This window comes from Odocoileus virginianus, unplaced genomic scaffold (genome assembly GCF_023699985.2).
Source record: "Odocoileus virginianus isolate 20LAN1187 ecotype Illinois unplaced genomic scaffold, Ovbor_1.2 Unplaced_Scaffold_4, whole genome shotgun sequence".
Classification (NCBI taxonomy): Eukaryota; Metazoa; Chordata; class Mammalia; order Artiodactyla; family Cervidae; genus Odocoileus; species Odocoileus virginianus.
In genome coordinates this window covers 2,274,484-2,291,660 of record NW_027224266.1, presented here as the reverse complement: position 1 = coordinate 2,291,660, position 17,177 = coordinate 2,274,484, and the positions used below count along the sequence as shown (strand labels likewise).

Below are 17,177 nucleotides of genomic sequence, written 5' to 3'. Positions count from 1 at the left end.
TGTGAACATGGTAGGAAGCACCAGGGCAAAAAGTGAAGAACCAAATATCATAGTTAAAACACTTCTTCTCATGAATTCCTAAAAACATAACCTAACTTAGAGAAGACTTCTGTCACACAGTAATGAAACATGATAGTCTTCTTTCCTCACCCATGAATAAGCAAGCCATTTCGAAAACAGTAGTGAGAGCACAGGGATTTCACGTTAAACGAAGACTTCTTTCTGTGACCTGTCAACAACTTTCATGATTGCTTAAGTGAAAACTGAGGCCTGCATTTAGAATCAAGAATTAAAACATCTAAGATTGTACTATATGTGAAAGGAACAATTTTGACAGAAAAGAATACAAATAAAAAAAAAGACAACACATAGATGATAAAACATAGAATGCTGGTACACATTTATTTTTATTGCTAAACATTGAATGCCAGCAACTATGGTATCTTCAAGTTAAACTTAGTTGTAAGATTTGTAGAAAAAAATACCTGTGTACCACTAGTATGTGGACATTCAATAAATACCACAGGACAAACTGATGACTAAGAGCCACATACCCATAAAGCCCAGTTTAAACAATTTACCATTGGAACAGATGACTTATAAGACCAATTATCAAAAGGTCAAGTTTAACTGAATGTCTTTTCAAACAGAGATGCTGAAAAGGATATATACATTCTTTACAGGTTTTAAGTGATTAAAAACAACCCTCAAAAATGTAAACAATGCAGAGTAGGAACGCTGAAAATACAGTTTTACTGTTGAACAAGTGACAACACTTTCTTCAAATCCTTAATACAATTCATTTTTTAGGTGGCTCTACAGAAACCAAAGTGAATTATATTCATAAAGATGATAATCTACCAGGGACACAAAGATCTTCCAAGATATTTTTTTATGTTAACATATATTTACATGAAATATTCAATAACACTTTTTACAGCTTACTTAAATAGAAACATGCTTTTCTAATCCATAAATAACACTAAACATCATTCATTCAACCACATTTATTAAGTAGTTTTGATGTCTCATGCACTTTTGTACCAGGGATAGAAAGATAAGTATGACATGGTCCTTGCTCTAGAAGTGCCCACAATGAGGCTGAAGAGACAACACATAACATTTCCTTTCTTACACAATGAGGCTATTTCTGTAAAAACAGGACTGAACAGCTCAATATCCTAATAGACTGTTCCCAAATTCTGACCCAATGGAGCAGAAGACCAAGGTGTTTAAAAGCCATAAGAAAATGATGTGCTTGTTGTTTTTTTTTCATCCGGAGAAAGGAGTTTATGGGTAAGATTTCATCTATTAAATTTTTTTCTCAGTTTTTAAAAAAATGACATGCATGTATATAGCAATTCCATTAGTAAACTGCTTAGTTCATGTAATCAAATCAATAATATAAGTATTTCATGGTAGTCCTCAAGCTTTATTACCTGAATAGGTCTGTGCATTACTCTGCTAATATACTTTAATCCTGAAAGACTGTCTGCCTGAGAATAGAACAAATGCTTTTTCCCTGGGATAAACCAATAATTTGTACAGTTTTTAAGTAGTGGTAATAGAGGTCATTTAAAAAATATTAAAATTATATTCAATATACAATTTCTCTTCAAGAAGGCAGGCAGATTTATAACACAATCTAAAGTTTCCTTAAAAATGATTAAAAAGTTTTATTGCCTAAGAGCAACTAAGGAATCTGAAAGAGGTGAACCCCTTGAATATCTCACTTAGAGAAAAAGTTGGATACAGGACTATTAATGTTTTTTAGTATATGAGAGCACAGATTTTTCATCAAAGCAACAGCATGCTCATATACTTTTAATACTAATAGCTTCACACTGGCCTATTGACTTCCTAGATCTTCCAGGGCTGCAGCACCAGTTTGAAAGATCTCAAACTAGGCAGGGCTCTTTCGGGCTCAAGAGTCAGTTACCAGGCTCCAGCAAATGCACATTTGTTCTCACACCTAGCCATTCTCACTCTACTACCAAGTCTTTTGTGGACCCACAGAGGTAGCTTAGGGGAAAGGCAGAAAGGAAGAACTAAGTATTTAATTCCCCAACACAGAAAGACATGGAAGACATTTGTGAGGACAGAGTATGCTTCATGGCTTAGAGTAATTGCTTCTTGAAGACAGGAGCCTAGGAACTAGGTCCAAGGTAGCCCCGGCAGCACAAGAGAAAATGTCTATTCTGGAGCGGTTCCAAGCTTTGAAGCTTGTAGAGAAAGGTAACCAGGACCGCACAAGGTTCTGTGATCTGCTGCCAAGAGCCAGCTGGCTCAGTTTTGAGGTTCACCCCTAACTGTCTCAAGCTCATATGCTGCAGGTAGGAGATACTTCCTACAGCTCATTCTGAATGTCAAGGCTGCTGCTGCTTTATGCGGGTATGGGGGCATATTATCAAAGAGGCAACTCTTGGGTGGCAAGGCATGTCTCATGATATTATAGAGTCTACTTCCGAGGTGTTCATTTACTGGGATCATTTAACAAAGATGTTCCCTTTTGCATTGGCAGTTTCTCTTATAGAATTATATTAATTGTAATCAGACCTCAGTTGTCAAGAGTACAAAACAATGTGTGTTAGTTGCTTAGTTGTGTCTGACTCTTTGCAACCCCATGGACTGTAGCCTGCCAGGCTCCTCTGTCCATGGGATTTCCCAGGCAAGAATACTGGAGTGGGTTGCCATTCCCTTCTCCAGGGGATCTTCCCGACCTGGGGATTGAACCCAGGTCTCCTGCATTGCAGGCGAATTCTTTACCATCTGAGCCACCAACATACCACTGAATTTTAAAATACTTTTCCAACAAGACTAAAGACAAGAAATATAGACCAAGAAAATGCTCACCTTCCCACTGGGCCAAAGTCTGGTCTTCTTCAAATCTGAATTAATGATGCTTTTTCAGGAAGTTTTTTCTCAATTAATCCTACCCAATTCTGTTTTCCTTTACAGTATTTCAATACAGTATGTAGCCACACAAAAATGGTTTAACATGAATTTGCACTTGTTTCAGTTGTTCCACAAGCATCTGAAGTTTGTAGGTTCAGTCTGTAAAACTAGAATGTAATCATGGAGTATCTCTTTCATTTCTTCTGTTTCACCCCGGTCCCAGAGTTTGGATATGCTGAATAAAGAACTTAAAGTTGTTGGCTAAAATGCAATTTTAAGGAAACAGTTATTTCATACCAAGTAAGGTTTTCAGTATTATATATTGTAACTCAGAGATTCTATCAGATGAGTCCAAATATTACCGTGCTGTAACCATCCAGAGGCCCAGGGTCACATTGGCAGCCAAAAGTAAACTGCCACCAAGCAAGATGAAAAATCCTATCAGATCTTTGACATCATTGTCTCCAATCACTGAGGTAAGAGTAGCATCTAGGAAAGAGTTTAAAATCCACTGTCCGTCTAAAGCAAAGCAGGGCACTGCATTAACAATTGCCAGTGCTCCCGAGAGGGAGATGAGGTACCTGGTTGCAATCAGTTAAGGAACCTACTGTGAAGTCTGCATGCAAAGCCATTTCTGGGAGTCAGAAGCGCGCATTTTACAAGGAGTGGATTTGAGATTACAGGTGACTTCTCTCCTTTTTTAAAATCTCTGCCCACCAGTAAATGCTATTGCTTCTTAGATCTCTATTTAAAACAAATGATTTGTATTATTTCAAAGTTAAAAAAACTTGACAAAAAATGAAGGCCAACCACCTGTACACTGAGGCAGTCTGTAATGAATTCCTTGAAAGACTTTCTCTTTAATGATACAAGAGAAAGGAATATGGAAAGAATAAGAAATGGGGAAAAATTCCTCTTCAATCCTTACAAAGTATAGCTTAGATTTATAAAGATTTTAGTCCCTTGAACTCTATTTTACTATCATCTGTAAGGTCATAGTGTAAATATCTCTGAGATAAAGCTGCAGTCTACAAGGTACAATTTTGACTGTGTCCTTTTTTCAGTGACTCATTTGTTAACTAATATTTGCTCATTTACTTTCTGTCTCTGATTTTTTGAAATCATTAAGGAAAGAAATTAAAGATTTTTTTTTTCAAAATTAAAATTTAAAAGTGACAAAAATAAAGAACCTTTTCAAACTGTTCAAATATATTCAAATTCTATATAATAACCAATTAAAAATCTCTTTATATGCAAACATAATATGCTAAAGAACACATGAGATTCTGTGGAGTGCTATTTCAGTAGTGGAAATCAGTTTGATGCCCCTTATGCATTCCTCCATTTGGTCAGAGTCAACAAGCTCAGGAGGGGTGGAACATAGCGCCTCATTTAGTAGCTGAAGACTTCATCCTTTATAAACATACTCCAAGGTTTTAGACCTCTAAATTTCAACTCTCAATTTGTCTTCTAGGTTCTTTCCCTTCCACACCTTAACCTTTCTCTCTTCCCAATCAATTTCTCTTCTTTGACTTCTTCCTTCCTAGGTACAATCTGATCTTTCTCAACGTTAGAATCCATTTTTTTTTTGTATTAGCAGTAGATTGATACTTGTAAGGTCTGTTCAAGCTCTCTAGTCAAGGTAAAACTCATCAAGTTCCAAGTAGCACACTTTTAAAATATCTTTCACACCAGAAAGGATACTTGACAAATGTCTCCACAACCACAGGCAGATCTATGCTTAGAAACTTGAAACGTGGGATAAAACTGGTGATGCTCACTAAAAAAGAAAAATAAGAAATAATTAATAGCATTTATACAGATAAGCAACAGAATAAAGAATTTTACTATGTGGGTCAAGACTGGATTAGCCTATTAAACTGATTTGAGAAAGCCCTACCCAAACATATGCAGACAGGCTCGATGGCCCAACTATAAAAGTAAATCAACAATTCTAGAACATCTAATAAAAAGAGTGGGATACAGAAATTCATGTCTCAATGTACATTTATATTGTGAGGTGAGACTAAAATAAAAACTGATTATATACCAACTATGACTACCAAATACAGAGAATGACTTTACACTAGAATTTATATCAAAACAGTTCTTATCTTTTCAAAGAGGTATAACCTTAAAATCATGTTCACTCCAACTATTATGTGACTTAATCTTTTTTGGTCTCAGTGTTTTCTTCATTGCTAAAAAAAGGATTAATACTAGGGGATTTTTACGATTTCCTTCACTTTGTGGATTCCATTATTCTGTTTTTCTTAAAACACTTAAAAACTGTTATAATTAAATAGAACTCATAGCACACATTTCTTGAAAATTACCTTGAAGAGGGTTATTTCTACATTTGTTGAAGATGTATATAATATCTGTACTCCAGAGACACCTAGTGTCAAAACAATAAATGAGAAGAATGACCTGACTTGTATCTTAAGATATGACTACAGAGCAATGAGAGAGCCTTTTAAAGAGTAACATAAAACCCACATGTCCATCAATTGATGAATAAATACAGAAAAAGTAATATATCCATACAATGGAATATTACTTCACCATAAAAAAGGAATGATGCACCAACACAAACCACAACATGGGTGAACCTTGAAAACATTATGCTAAGTGGAAGAATCCAATCACAAAATATTCTATTTATAGGAAATGTGTGGAAACAAGCAAATTTACAGAAACAGAAGTAGATTAAGTGGTTGCCAAGGGATGGGGTGGGTGGGTGTTGAGAAGTAGAATAGGTTCCTAATTGGTATAGGCTTTTTTTGCAGTGATGAAAAAATACTGGGACTAGATTGTGCTGATGGTTCTACAACTCTGAATATATTAAAAACTACTGAACTGTATACTTTAAAAGGGTAAATTATATGATATGTGAATTATATTTCAGTAAAAGTTATTAAAAAGGTAACATATAAAAATCTTATACAACAAAATAAGTTAGACTGTATAATCTTGTTCAGTTCAGTTGCTCAGTCGTGTCCGACTCTTTGCAACCCCATTTGGACTGCAGCACGCCAGGCTTCCCTGTCCATCACCAACTCCCGGAGCTTGCTCAAACTCATGTCCATCAAGTTGGTGATGCCATCCAACCATCTCATCCTCTGTCATCCCCTTCTCCTCCTGCCTTCAATCTTCCCCAGCATCAGGGTCTTTTCAAATGAGTCAGTTCTTTGCATCAGGTGGCCAAAGTATTGGAGCTTTAGCTTCAGCATCAGTCCTTCCAATGAATATTCTGGACTGACTTCCCTTAGGATGGACTGGTTGGATCTCCTTGCAGTCCAGTTCAGTTCAGTTCAGTCACTCAGTCTTGAACGACTCTTTGCGACCCCATGAACCGCAGCATGTCAGGGTCCCTGTCCATCACCAATTCCCGGAGTCTACACAAATCCATGTCCATTAAGTCGATGATGTCATCCAACCATCTCATGCTCTGTCATCCCCTTCTCCTCCTGCCCTGAATCTTTCCCAGCATCAGGGTCTTTTCAAATGAGTCAGCTCTTTGCATCAGGTGGCCAAAGTATTGGAGTTTCAGCTTCAACATCAGTCCTTCCAATGAACACCCAGGACTGATCTTTAGGATGGACTGGTTGGATCTCCTTGCTGTCCAAGGGACTCTCAAGAGTCTTCTCCAACACCACAGTTCAAAAGCATCAATTCTTCAGTGCTCAGCTTTCTTTATAGTCCAACTCTCACATCCATACATGACCACTGGAAAAACCATAGCCTTGACTAGACGGACCTTTGTTGGCAAAGTAATGTCTCTGCTTTTCAATATGCTGTCTAGGTTGGTCATAACTTTCCTTCCAAGGAGTAAGTGTCTTTTAATTTCATGGCTGCAATCACCATCTGCAGTGATTTTGGAGCCCAGAAAAATAAAGTCAGACACTGTTTCCACTGTTTCCCCATCTATTTGCCATGAAGTGATGGGACCGGATGCCATGATCTTAATTTTCTGAATGTTGAGCTTTAAGCCAACTTTTTCACTCTCCTCTTTCACTTTCCTATCAAGAGGCTTTTTAGTTCCTCTTCACTTTCTGCCATAAGGGTGGTGTCATCTGCACATCTGAGGTTATTGATATTTCTCCCAGCAATCTTGATTCCAGCTTGTGCTTCCTCCAGCCCAGTGTTTCTCATGATGTACTCTGCATAGAAGTTAAATAAGCAGGGTGACAATATACAGCCTTGATGTACTCCTTTCCCAATTTGGAACCAGTCTGTTGTTCCATGTCCAGTTCTAACTGTTGCTTCCTGACCTGCATACAGGTTTCTCAAGAGGCAGGTCAGGTGGTCTGGTATTCCCATCTCTTTCAGAATTTTCCAGTTTATTGTGATCCACACAGTCAAAGGCTTTGGCGTAGTCAATAAAGCAGAAATAGATGTTTTTCTGGAACTCTCTTGCTTTTTTGATGATCCAGAGGATGTTGGCAATTTGATCTCTGGTTCCTCTGCCTTTTCTAAAACCAGCTTGAACATTTGGAAGTTCACGGTTCACACATTGCTGAAGCCTGGCTTGGAGAATTTTGAGCATTACTTTACTAGCGTGTGAGGTGAGTGCAATTGTACGGTAATTTGAGCATTCTTTGGCATTGCCTTTCTTTGGGATTGGAATGAAAACTGACCTTTTCCAGTCCTGTGGCCACTACTGAGTTTTCCAAATTTGCTGGCATATTGAGTGCAGCACTTTCACAGCATCATCTTTCAGGATTTGAAATAGTTCAACTGGAATTCCACGCTTGCAGTCCAAGGGACTCTCAAGAGTCTTCTCCAACACCACAGTTCAAAAGCATCAATTCTTTGATGCTCAGCTTTCTTTATAGTCCAAGTCTCACATCCATACATGACTACTGGAAAAACCATAGCCTTGACTATATGGATCTTTGTTGGCAAAGTGATGTCTCTGCTATGCTATCTAGGTTGGTCATAGCTTTTCTTCCAAGGAGCAAGCGTCTTTTAATTTCATGGCTGCAGTCACTATCTGCAGTGATTTTTGGAGCCCCCCAAAAATAGTCTGTCACTGTTTCCATTGTTTCCCCATCTATTTGCCATAAAGTGATGGGACTGGATGCCATGATCTTCATTTTTGGAATGTTGCATTTTAAGCCAGCTTTTTCACTCTCCTCTTTCATCAAGAGGCTCTTTAGTTCCTCTTCCCTTTCTGCCATAAGGGTGGTGTCATCTGCATATCTGAGGTTATTGATACTTCTCCCTGCAATCTTGATTCCAGCTTGTGCTTCATCCAGCCCAGCATTTTGCATGATGTACTCTGCACAGAAGTTAAATAAGCAGGATGACAATATACAGCCTTGACATACTCCTTTCCCAATTTGGAACCAGTCTGTTTTTCCATGTCTGGTTTTAACTGTTGCTTCTTGATCTGCATACAGATTTCTCAGGAGGCAGGTCAGGTGGTCTGGTATTCCCATCTCTTGAAGAATTTTCCACAGTTTGTTGTGATCTACACAGTCAAAGGCTTTGGCGTAGTCAATGAAGCAGATGTTTTTCTGGAACTCTCTTGCTTTTTCTATGATCCAACAGATGTTGGCAATTTGATCTCTGGTTCCTCTGCCTTTTCTAAATCCAGCTTGAACATCTGGAAGTTCTTGGTTCATGTACTGTTGAAGCCTGGCTTGGAGAATTTTGAGCATTACTTTGCTAGCGTGTGAGATGAGTGCAATTGTGCAGTAGTTTGAACATTCTTTGGCATTGCCTTTCTTTGGGATTGGAATGAAAACTGACCTCTTCCAGTCCTGTGGCCACTGCTGAGTTTTCCAAATTTGCTGGTGTATTGAGTGCAGCACTTTCACAGCATCATCCTTTAGGATTTGAAATAGCTCAGCTGGAATTCCATCACCGCCACTTGTCTTTGCACTCCAGGATGTCTGGCTCTAGATGAGTGATCACACCATCGTGGTTATCCGGGTCATTAAGATCTTTGTGGCATAGTTCTTCTGTATGATCTTGAGCCATATGGAAAAGCTATATATTTAATCCAATCATGTTGCCACTGTTAAAACAATTACGCTGGTCTGATTCTGAAATTATATTCATATAAAATTCATGTGTTATTCACAAATTACTTTATCATCATTATCACTATATTACTGGCATTTTCTGGCATATGCTACTTTTGCTACTGATTTGGGAGCTTGGAGAAATTAAATAAATGCTTAGAGAATATCTGAGAGTTAATCTATATGACTTGGACATAAATGGTAGTGAAGAAAAAATATGTCTTTCTCCATAAGTAGACATGGGGTTTAGCTCCATCTTGCTTTATAAATTCAGATTATTTTCCTACTGCTTAAATTTCATTTAATGCTTAAGAAAAAGTTAACAAGATTTTGAAAACTGATCAAACAAATGAAATTAATGCAAGGTGTGTACTGAGTTTCTACCAGTGAGAATATAGGCCATCATAGCGATGTCTGAGGGTCTACCACAATAAAACTCACCTGTGTAGTGAAGGTGCAGTGGATGTCCTACATATAACATATCAATTTGAGGTGGGTGTTTCACTTTTATTAAGCGCGTATGAGTTTCCAAAGAAGGTATTATACAGAAACTTGAACTTGAGCTTTTTTTACAGTCTTTATTGGTTCTACAAACTTGGGTGGCTTCAACTGCTTTCCGGGCAGGTAGACATGTATGCTAGGGACAGAACATCAATTAGTCAATACTAAAAATGATTCATTAACAAGCAAAACACCAAGTTAAATTCTTTCAATATCTTTCATGTCACCAATCATATTAGGAATGAAGTTCAATGAAGGAAATGCCATTCATATATCTCTACTATAAATTAGATTCAATTATTCTACTCTGGCCAAACAAGATATTATTATTATAAACATTTTAAAGATTCTCAGATGAAATATGACATGTGAAATATAGAGATCTTAATAAAATGGTATAAACCAAACAGGCAATGCTTTCAAGGATTGTATTTTAGTTCTACATGATTATATAATTATATCAGACAATCAAGACTGTTTCAGGGACAACTTACCAAACGCTTATTAAAATTATTTCTATAGGAAAAGCAAACATCTGTAAGGCTGTGATTGTTACAGCATTCAGTTGAACCGTCTAGCCGTTTGTATGCTTAAAGAGAAATGGTTTATTAAAATCTGTTATTAAAAGAAGTACACAATGCACAGAAGTACATTTGCAATAAGAATTTTGCTTTCAAGACAAAAAGAATTAAGCAAAATGCATATGAACCAGAAACAACTGTATAACTGACAGTTCAGATTGTTGGCTACTTGCTGCAGAGTTTGATTTTACATTACAAAAAGAGATACATCCAGTTTGAATGAAGAAGCAACAATGACCATAGGTTAGTTGTCTTCTCTTAAACTTACCTACTCACGAAGCTGGAGTTTCAGGGTCTCAATAGGTTTTGCAGTAACTCCAGCTGGTCAAGCACAAATACCTAATGAGCTACTTTTAGATGACCTAATGCTGTGGATCCAGTGTCACTACGGAACTCCTGTGCTGTGGTGTTAGCAGAGTGAGCGAGAGAATGCCTAAGAGACTCTCATCCTGAAGGACATCTCTATCGTATCAAACATCTATTTCACCTCCAGGGTTATCTTCAGGTTTTCCCCACAGAACCAGGGCAGTCCAATTTGACCACACAGATGTGCACATATTTGCGTGCATACTAGTAACCCAGTTATTCTTGGAAGGCAATGGAAAAAGGGCAACTATTCCCATTAATCATTTATTTTTTCAAGTTCTTTGGTAGACTGCTTCACTGTATCTAGGGGAGAATAAAGAAGTTAAATCACTCATACAGCTGGGACAGAATTTTTTTCCTATCCATTTATTTCGGAAGGTTTCTTGCATTCAGCACATCAAACTTATAGAGCAAAACTGATGTGTGGCAAGGACCAATTAAGGGCTCCCCAGGTGGCTCAGTGGTAAAGAATCTGCCTGCAATGCAGGAGACGTGGGTTCGATCCCTGGGTCGGGAAGATCCCCTGGAGAAGAAAATGGCAACCCACTTCAGTATTCTTGCCTGGAAAATCCCATGGACAGAGGAGCCTGGTGGGCTACAGTCCCTGGGGTCACAAAGAGTCAGACATGACATAGCAACTAAACAACCATGAGGACCAATTAAATTTAGAATTTTATATACATATGATCATACTCAGATATGCTGAAGAAAGAGAGTAATGTTATCCCTGATTTCCAATACTACAAAGCTTTCCTATTAACAAGAGTGTCTTTAGGAGTATTAGCATGAAAATGGTTGTTGATATGCAATCGACTTTATAAGGATTCTTATTTCAGGCAAAGATTTTTTGTTTTTAAATCTTTCTTTTCTAGATTATTTGATTAGATTGGATCTCCTTAAATACGAATTGTTGCCAACACGAAGAGCAAAACACAGGTGAAGTAAACTAACAGATGCACCAATTTCTCCTGTGCAATGGCTGGCTCTATGGGTGGTTTTGCATTGTTTTCTTACCATAACTGAATGGGTATTTAAATTCTGGGTGATGAGTAATATTTAAAATATGAAAGCAAACTATGAGCATCTAATGGCACAAACTCGTGCCTATAATCACTCATCAGCCCTAATGGTAAACTCTAAGGTAAAAAGGTGTTTAGAATTAAAAAAAGAAATCAATCCAGGCAAAAGACCTCAGTATGCTCTCTAATCAGTTGCCAAGTTATACCAATATTTACCTCATTATTTTTCTCTTTATCTATTCCCACTAAAGGGTAGACTTCAATTCTTTCTCACTTGACCCATTTGAAGAGAATCTTAATGCATCTATTTTACCACCTACTTCATATGTAAACTTGTCCTAGACACTGAATGCTTCAGATTAACCTTCCAATGTAAAACTCTGAGAATGTAGCTCTTCTATTTAATAATTTAAATTTTCAAAGACCCTGCATTGCTTCCAAATAAAGTCTAAACTTCATAGCCTAAAACAAAGATTTCTACTTTTTTTTAATCACCTTATCTCATACTCTTCTCTTGCTGAACCAAATCATTAGCAGTTCCCTGATCTGTGGTGCCAAGATTGATTTACAACAGTCTCTTGAAATTAAACTCACTGTTGAGGACCAGCAACAGTGCTGCTACTGCTAAGAGTTGCTGCTATGAAAACTGTCCTCATCTTTTTAGTCAAGACCAACTACCATCAACTCTCACAACTCCCAATATCTCTCATCATTCCTTATATTTAACCTTGTACTGTAATGTGGACATGGTCTATTTCTTTGATTAGACTGTAAGGACTATGAAGGAAAGGTTTCTTAGCATTTTATGTAAGGTGGATAGCTCAACATGCACTGAATACATAGATGATGTTCTATGCTACTTGCCTTTATATATCAGTAATGATTTTTAAAAATTTACCTCTGATGCTTGATACTTAGCTTTTCATGGAGGAGTGTAAGCAATAGAGAATTGAAAGTCATCTGATATCACTGTTGATATGGCATGTCTAATAAAAAGCTTAAAGGGGCCAAGCAAGTATCAAATATATGAAGTGGATGGTATATGGAAAAAAATGGAAATGGTGGGGACTGTGATGAATTAGAGAACACATACCCTGTTCTAAGTAGGGTAAGCAGCCAGGCCACTTGACTTGGGACTGAGGGTCAAGAGATGATCCATTTTATTTCAAGAGAGATACAAAGTCTCGACTCTCGTGGGAAAGTTTTTTCTTTTTTTGGCTGGGATTCAAGGCATGTGGGTCTTAGTTTCCTCACCAGGGATTGAACCCATGCCCCCTGCAGTGGTAGTGTGGAGTCTTAACCACTGGGCTGCCAGGGAAGTCAAATCACACACATTTACCAAGGCTGGATTTGGCCTCTATGGTATCACTAATATGTGACCTCTGGGTTATGGCTTCTTCTTATAGTGATTAAACCAATCAAAACAAAAATCAATGGCTGTGGCTGCCCTGACAAGATGAAGTACCTCCTGACATATGGAATTTTCCATTTAAAGAGTTTAATATTTTGTTGTCATGTGAGAAGTAAACTGTGACATTTCTGTTTATCAATTTAAAAAATATATATGTTTAAAAATATACTTTATTTTACAATCTTTTCTAATGGGTCACATTAAAGGACAAGTCATTTCTGTGATTCAATTCTTAACCTATAAGACAGGGATGCCAAAGGTAATTTTCACATTGCTATACTGCTATCAACATGAGGGGCTTCCCAGGTGGCTTAGTGGTAAAGAATCTGCCTGCCAAGCAGGAGACATGGGTTCAATCCCTGGGTCAGGAAGATCCCCTGGAGAAGAAAATGGCAACCCATTCCAGTATTCTTGTCTGGGAAATCCCATGGACAGAAGAGCCTGGCAGGCTATACTCCACGGGGTCACAAAGAGTCAGACACCACTGAGTATGGACACACACATCAACATGAGACACTGATCCAATTCTACATTGGAAGGCACATTCAAGACTGCAGTGGGGGGACTTCCTTGGTGGTCCAGTGGTTAAGATTCCATGCTTCCACTGCAGGGGGCATCAGGTTCGATCCCTGATTGGGGAACTAAGATTCCATAAGCCGTGCAGCCAAAAAAAAAAAAAAAAAAAGAATGCAATGGGAAGTCCCAGAAGCTTTCTTGGCTTCAATTTAACTCTAGGAGATTAGAATTGTCCTTTAAATCTCCCCAGATGGGGAAACAACTAGCAAAATTAAGACCAGATTAGTTTCATAATTCCACTACGGGGAGAACCTGTATATTTTGAATGTACCCTAAGATACTTGTAGATATAGTCTAGTCGTCAAAGGATGATCTAAACCAGAGGTTATTTTAGAATAAGTTTGGAAGGAAGAAACTTTTCCAGTCTATAGTTCACAGTCTTCACTACTTTCTACATCACTAAAATGAACTGAACAATTTTCTTACCCTAGTTTAATAAATATTTAACTGTAACTAGTGTTCCAATATAGGCAGGCAAACCTATTTATTCTTAGTTTTATAGTAGAATTTATACCAGCAACACCTAGTGAAAAACAGTTTAAAAAATTATAAACACACACACACACACACTCTCTCTCTCTCTCTCTCTCTCTTTTTTTTCAATGGATAAGAGCAAAGAAACCTTGACCCTACCTTGATACTCCCAATGGGAGAACATACACTTTTTCTCTGAACATGAGAGATTTGGGCATAAAAATATCAATCTAAATACTCAAACTGTATGGAAAAGATTTCCAGAGTTTTCCTTACATCATCTTAAACCAGGTCAGGAATGGTCTTTTCTCACTTCAGTTAAAGATGCATAAGACGGGACAACACTCCTTTTGCCAGGCAGTTACAGGTATATACCCTCACCTCCTCTGAACAGGAATATAGGTTATTCAAAGGGGCTGCAGGAGTCTGGGCTCATAGATTAATTTTAGGTAGTAGTTGCCTTTAGTATTCAATCTCATGCTTTTTAAAAACGCAGCTCAAATGATGGTCTTAGTAGCCTTTCTTACTCAAGACAACACTTACAAAAAAGAAAAAAGGAACTTAGCTTTAGGCATATATGAACAGTGCTCCCTCAAACTAAAGAAAGAGAATGCAAGCTACTTGTTACAACATAGTTCAAAGGGACTTCCCTGGTGGTCCAATGGTTAAGACTCTGTGCAGAGTTAAGACCCTCTGCAGAGGGTGCAGGTACAATTCCTGCTTGGGGAACTAACATGCCATGCAGTGAGACCAAAAATATGTCCCCCAGAAGAACCAAACTAGTTCTTGTCTGTAACTTTTAGTTCCATTCAAATGGAACTAATGGCATATGGATACACAGCAATCCTAAATCAAGCAGAGGTTTGAATATGAATAGGGGAAAAGTTTGTTCTGTTCTGACTCAGAATGAAACAAGAGATGTATTCGAGGTATAAAGGTCTTCAAGCCCTCACCCGGTGTCCTTTCTGGGGCTTCCTGGAAAGGCTATTCAATCCCCAAGGAGTGTATGGGACAAGCTCATTAGGCTTACTCCATGCACCAAGGGCAGAGGTGAAAAAAAAACCAGCCTTGGCTCTGTTGATGCCGCTCCTAGGTTAGCAGGTTAATGTTTACAAATAAAAAAGGAAAGGATAGACAGAAGAAAAACAGAAGGTCCCAATAATTTCATAAAATGAATGGTCATTTCATGTAGATTAACCACATCTTTAAAAATTTGCCAGAAATCCACCTGCTAACATTTAAAGGAAAACATTTAGTATGCTTAATATCTTAGGGAATAGCTTTAAAAATCTAATAATACACCTAGGAAAGTCAGGGTATGAAATAAGACCAGAAATGATTGGCTGGGACAGCTTACGGGCCCTTTCAGGGTCAGATCTTTTCAAAGTGGCTTTACTGTTTTGAAATGGTATAAATTCTTAAAATTTTAATTGTGTATACCTAATTTTATTCTAAATTGAGTATCAATTACTTTTGGATTATAGGTTACGTTACATTACCATATATGGCTATATCTATGCTCTCAATTATAATGTACAGTAACAAGTGTACCTAGATACATGTAAAACAATATCAATCTGTAGCTTTCTTAAATGTCCATAGCTCCAGTGGTCAAGCCTGTCACTTAAATTAATCTAGTATAAGTTATATTTATAGTCATTAAGATTTCTACAATCTGGCTAAGTATAGGCATTCCATTAAAAAATGATTAAATGAAGGTACAGGTTTATCAGCTACAGTCACAATATAAAATCAACAAGTATCCTAATACAGTCACTTCTAAGGAGATGAAATATATTATTCTTTTTGGATTGATTTTTTTTTTATTAGTGTGGGAGTGTGGTAAGAGTAATACCCGCTTTGGGTTTTCAAGTAAATACCTCCAAAATGTAGCATAGGATCCATAATAGTGAAATACTCAAAAAGTTAATAGGGAAAGAATTCTGGAGTATTTCAAGAAAAATTTCACTTCCAACTGTCTGCCAGGAAAGACTAACTATAAACACTGAAACACAGATATCCTAAATAAAACGATTCTATTGGAAAGAAATTTTATTTGATAACAATGTCATTTTGGCTCTGGTAATTCAATACTAGTTATACCAAATTTAGACAAACTTGAGGAAAACGATAAAGGACTTAAGTATGAAATAATGGATTCTTCTCTTACAGAAGAAGATACTGTGGATTACATACCCATTTGAAAAGATGCAATACATGGAAAAACATGAGATGCAATTTGAAGTACTGAGTGCTACCTAGGTATTTTTGCCCTTGTCAAAAATGGATGCTGAATCTAATCAAGTCTCTAGACCTAACTACCACCTATAGGAAATGTGGGGGATACTTGAACATGTTAATGATAAATCTGACAAAACAAATGACTCAGTTTCTTTAACAAATGATATTTTTAAAAAAAGTGTAAGAGGGAACTGTTACAACTTAAAAGACATACCATCCAACTGAAACCAACTGTGAAAAAGAAAAAAAAAAACAGGGAAGAGTGAATACCAATTAGATATTAGGAATTACTGTTAATTTTGTTAGGTGTGATAATAGTACTGTGGTCATGTCTAAAAGGTCATTATCTATTAAAGATATGCCGAGATTTATGAATGAAATCACAGGATACCTGGAATGTGCTTTCAAATATTTCCTTTAAAGGTGGACAGGGTGGATGAAAAAATTGGCAAAGTGTTGATAATTGCTGAAGCTGGGAGAAGGATGCATGAAGTTTCATTTATATTACTCTGCCTCTTTCTTTTTGGCCGCACTGCATGACACGCAGGATCTTAGTTTCCCCAACAGGGATTGAATCCATATCCTTGGCAGTGAAAGCATGGAGCCCTAACCACTGGACCTCCAGGGAATTCCCTACACTACTTTCTTGACATTTATTTACATGTGAAAAGTTTTTGCAATTAAAAAAAAGCTCTTAAAAATGAGTTAGAGGGACTTCTTTGGTGTTTCAGTGGCTAAGACTCCAAGCTCCCAATGAAGGGGTCCCGAGTTCAATCTCTGGTGGGGAAACTAGACCCCACATGCTGCAACTGAGTTTGCATGAAGCAACTAAAGATACTGTGTGCCACAACTAAGACCCAGTGCGCCAAACAAATAAAAACTAATCTTAAATAATAGGTTATACTTGGAATATTACATATAAAAAAAATTGAAACCAGTTCTTACTACTTTGCCACTTTGCACATGGTACTTTAATAATTTTTAATAATTAATCATATTTCTTAACCCCAGTAGATGTGTAAAACTACCCAGGCATTTCTTGATTTAAAAATGTAGTCTGTGAGTATAATTTGCACTTCCC

At 37.3% G+C, this 17,177-nt stretch overlaps 1 protein-coding gene across 3 annotated transcripts in view; it reads right to left on the bottom strand.

Annotated features, from left to right (window-relative positions):
• Nucleotides 1-378: 378 nt before the first annotated feature.
• The window catches only part of MBTPS2 (membrane bound transcription factor peptidase, site 2), a 44,388-nt gene continuing 27,589 nt past the window's right edge, over nucleotides 379-17,177 (bottom strand). The window contains exons 8-12 of one of the 3 annotated variants that reach the window (XM_070462378.1): nucleotides 9,923-10,017; nucleotides 9,369-9,564; nucleotides 4,600-4,675; nucleotides 3,258-3,476; nucleotides 379-3,156 (exon numbers count right to left, since the gene is read on the bottom strand). In XM_070462378.1, the coding sequence (XP_070318479.1) occupies nucleotides 3,144-3,156; nucleotides 3,258-3,476; nucleotides 4,600-4,675; nucleotides 9,369-9,564; nucleotides 9,923-10,017 (599 nt within the window). In that variant the 3' untranslated portion in view covers nucleotides 379-3,143. Of the gene's footprint in view, nucleotides 3,477-4,599; nucleotides 4,676-8,574; nucleotides 8,949-9,368; nucleotides 9,565-9,922; nucleotides 10,018-17,177 lie in introns of those variants that run through there. The other 2 variants (XM_020883014.2, XM_020883016.2) reach the window with 2 other exon arrangements.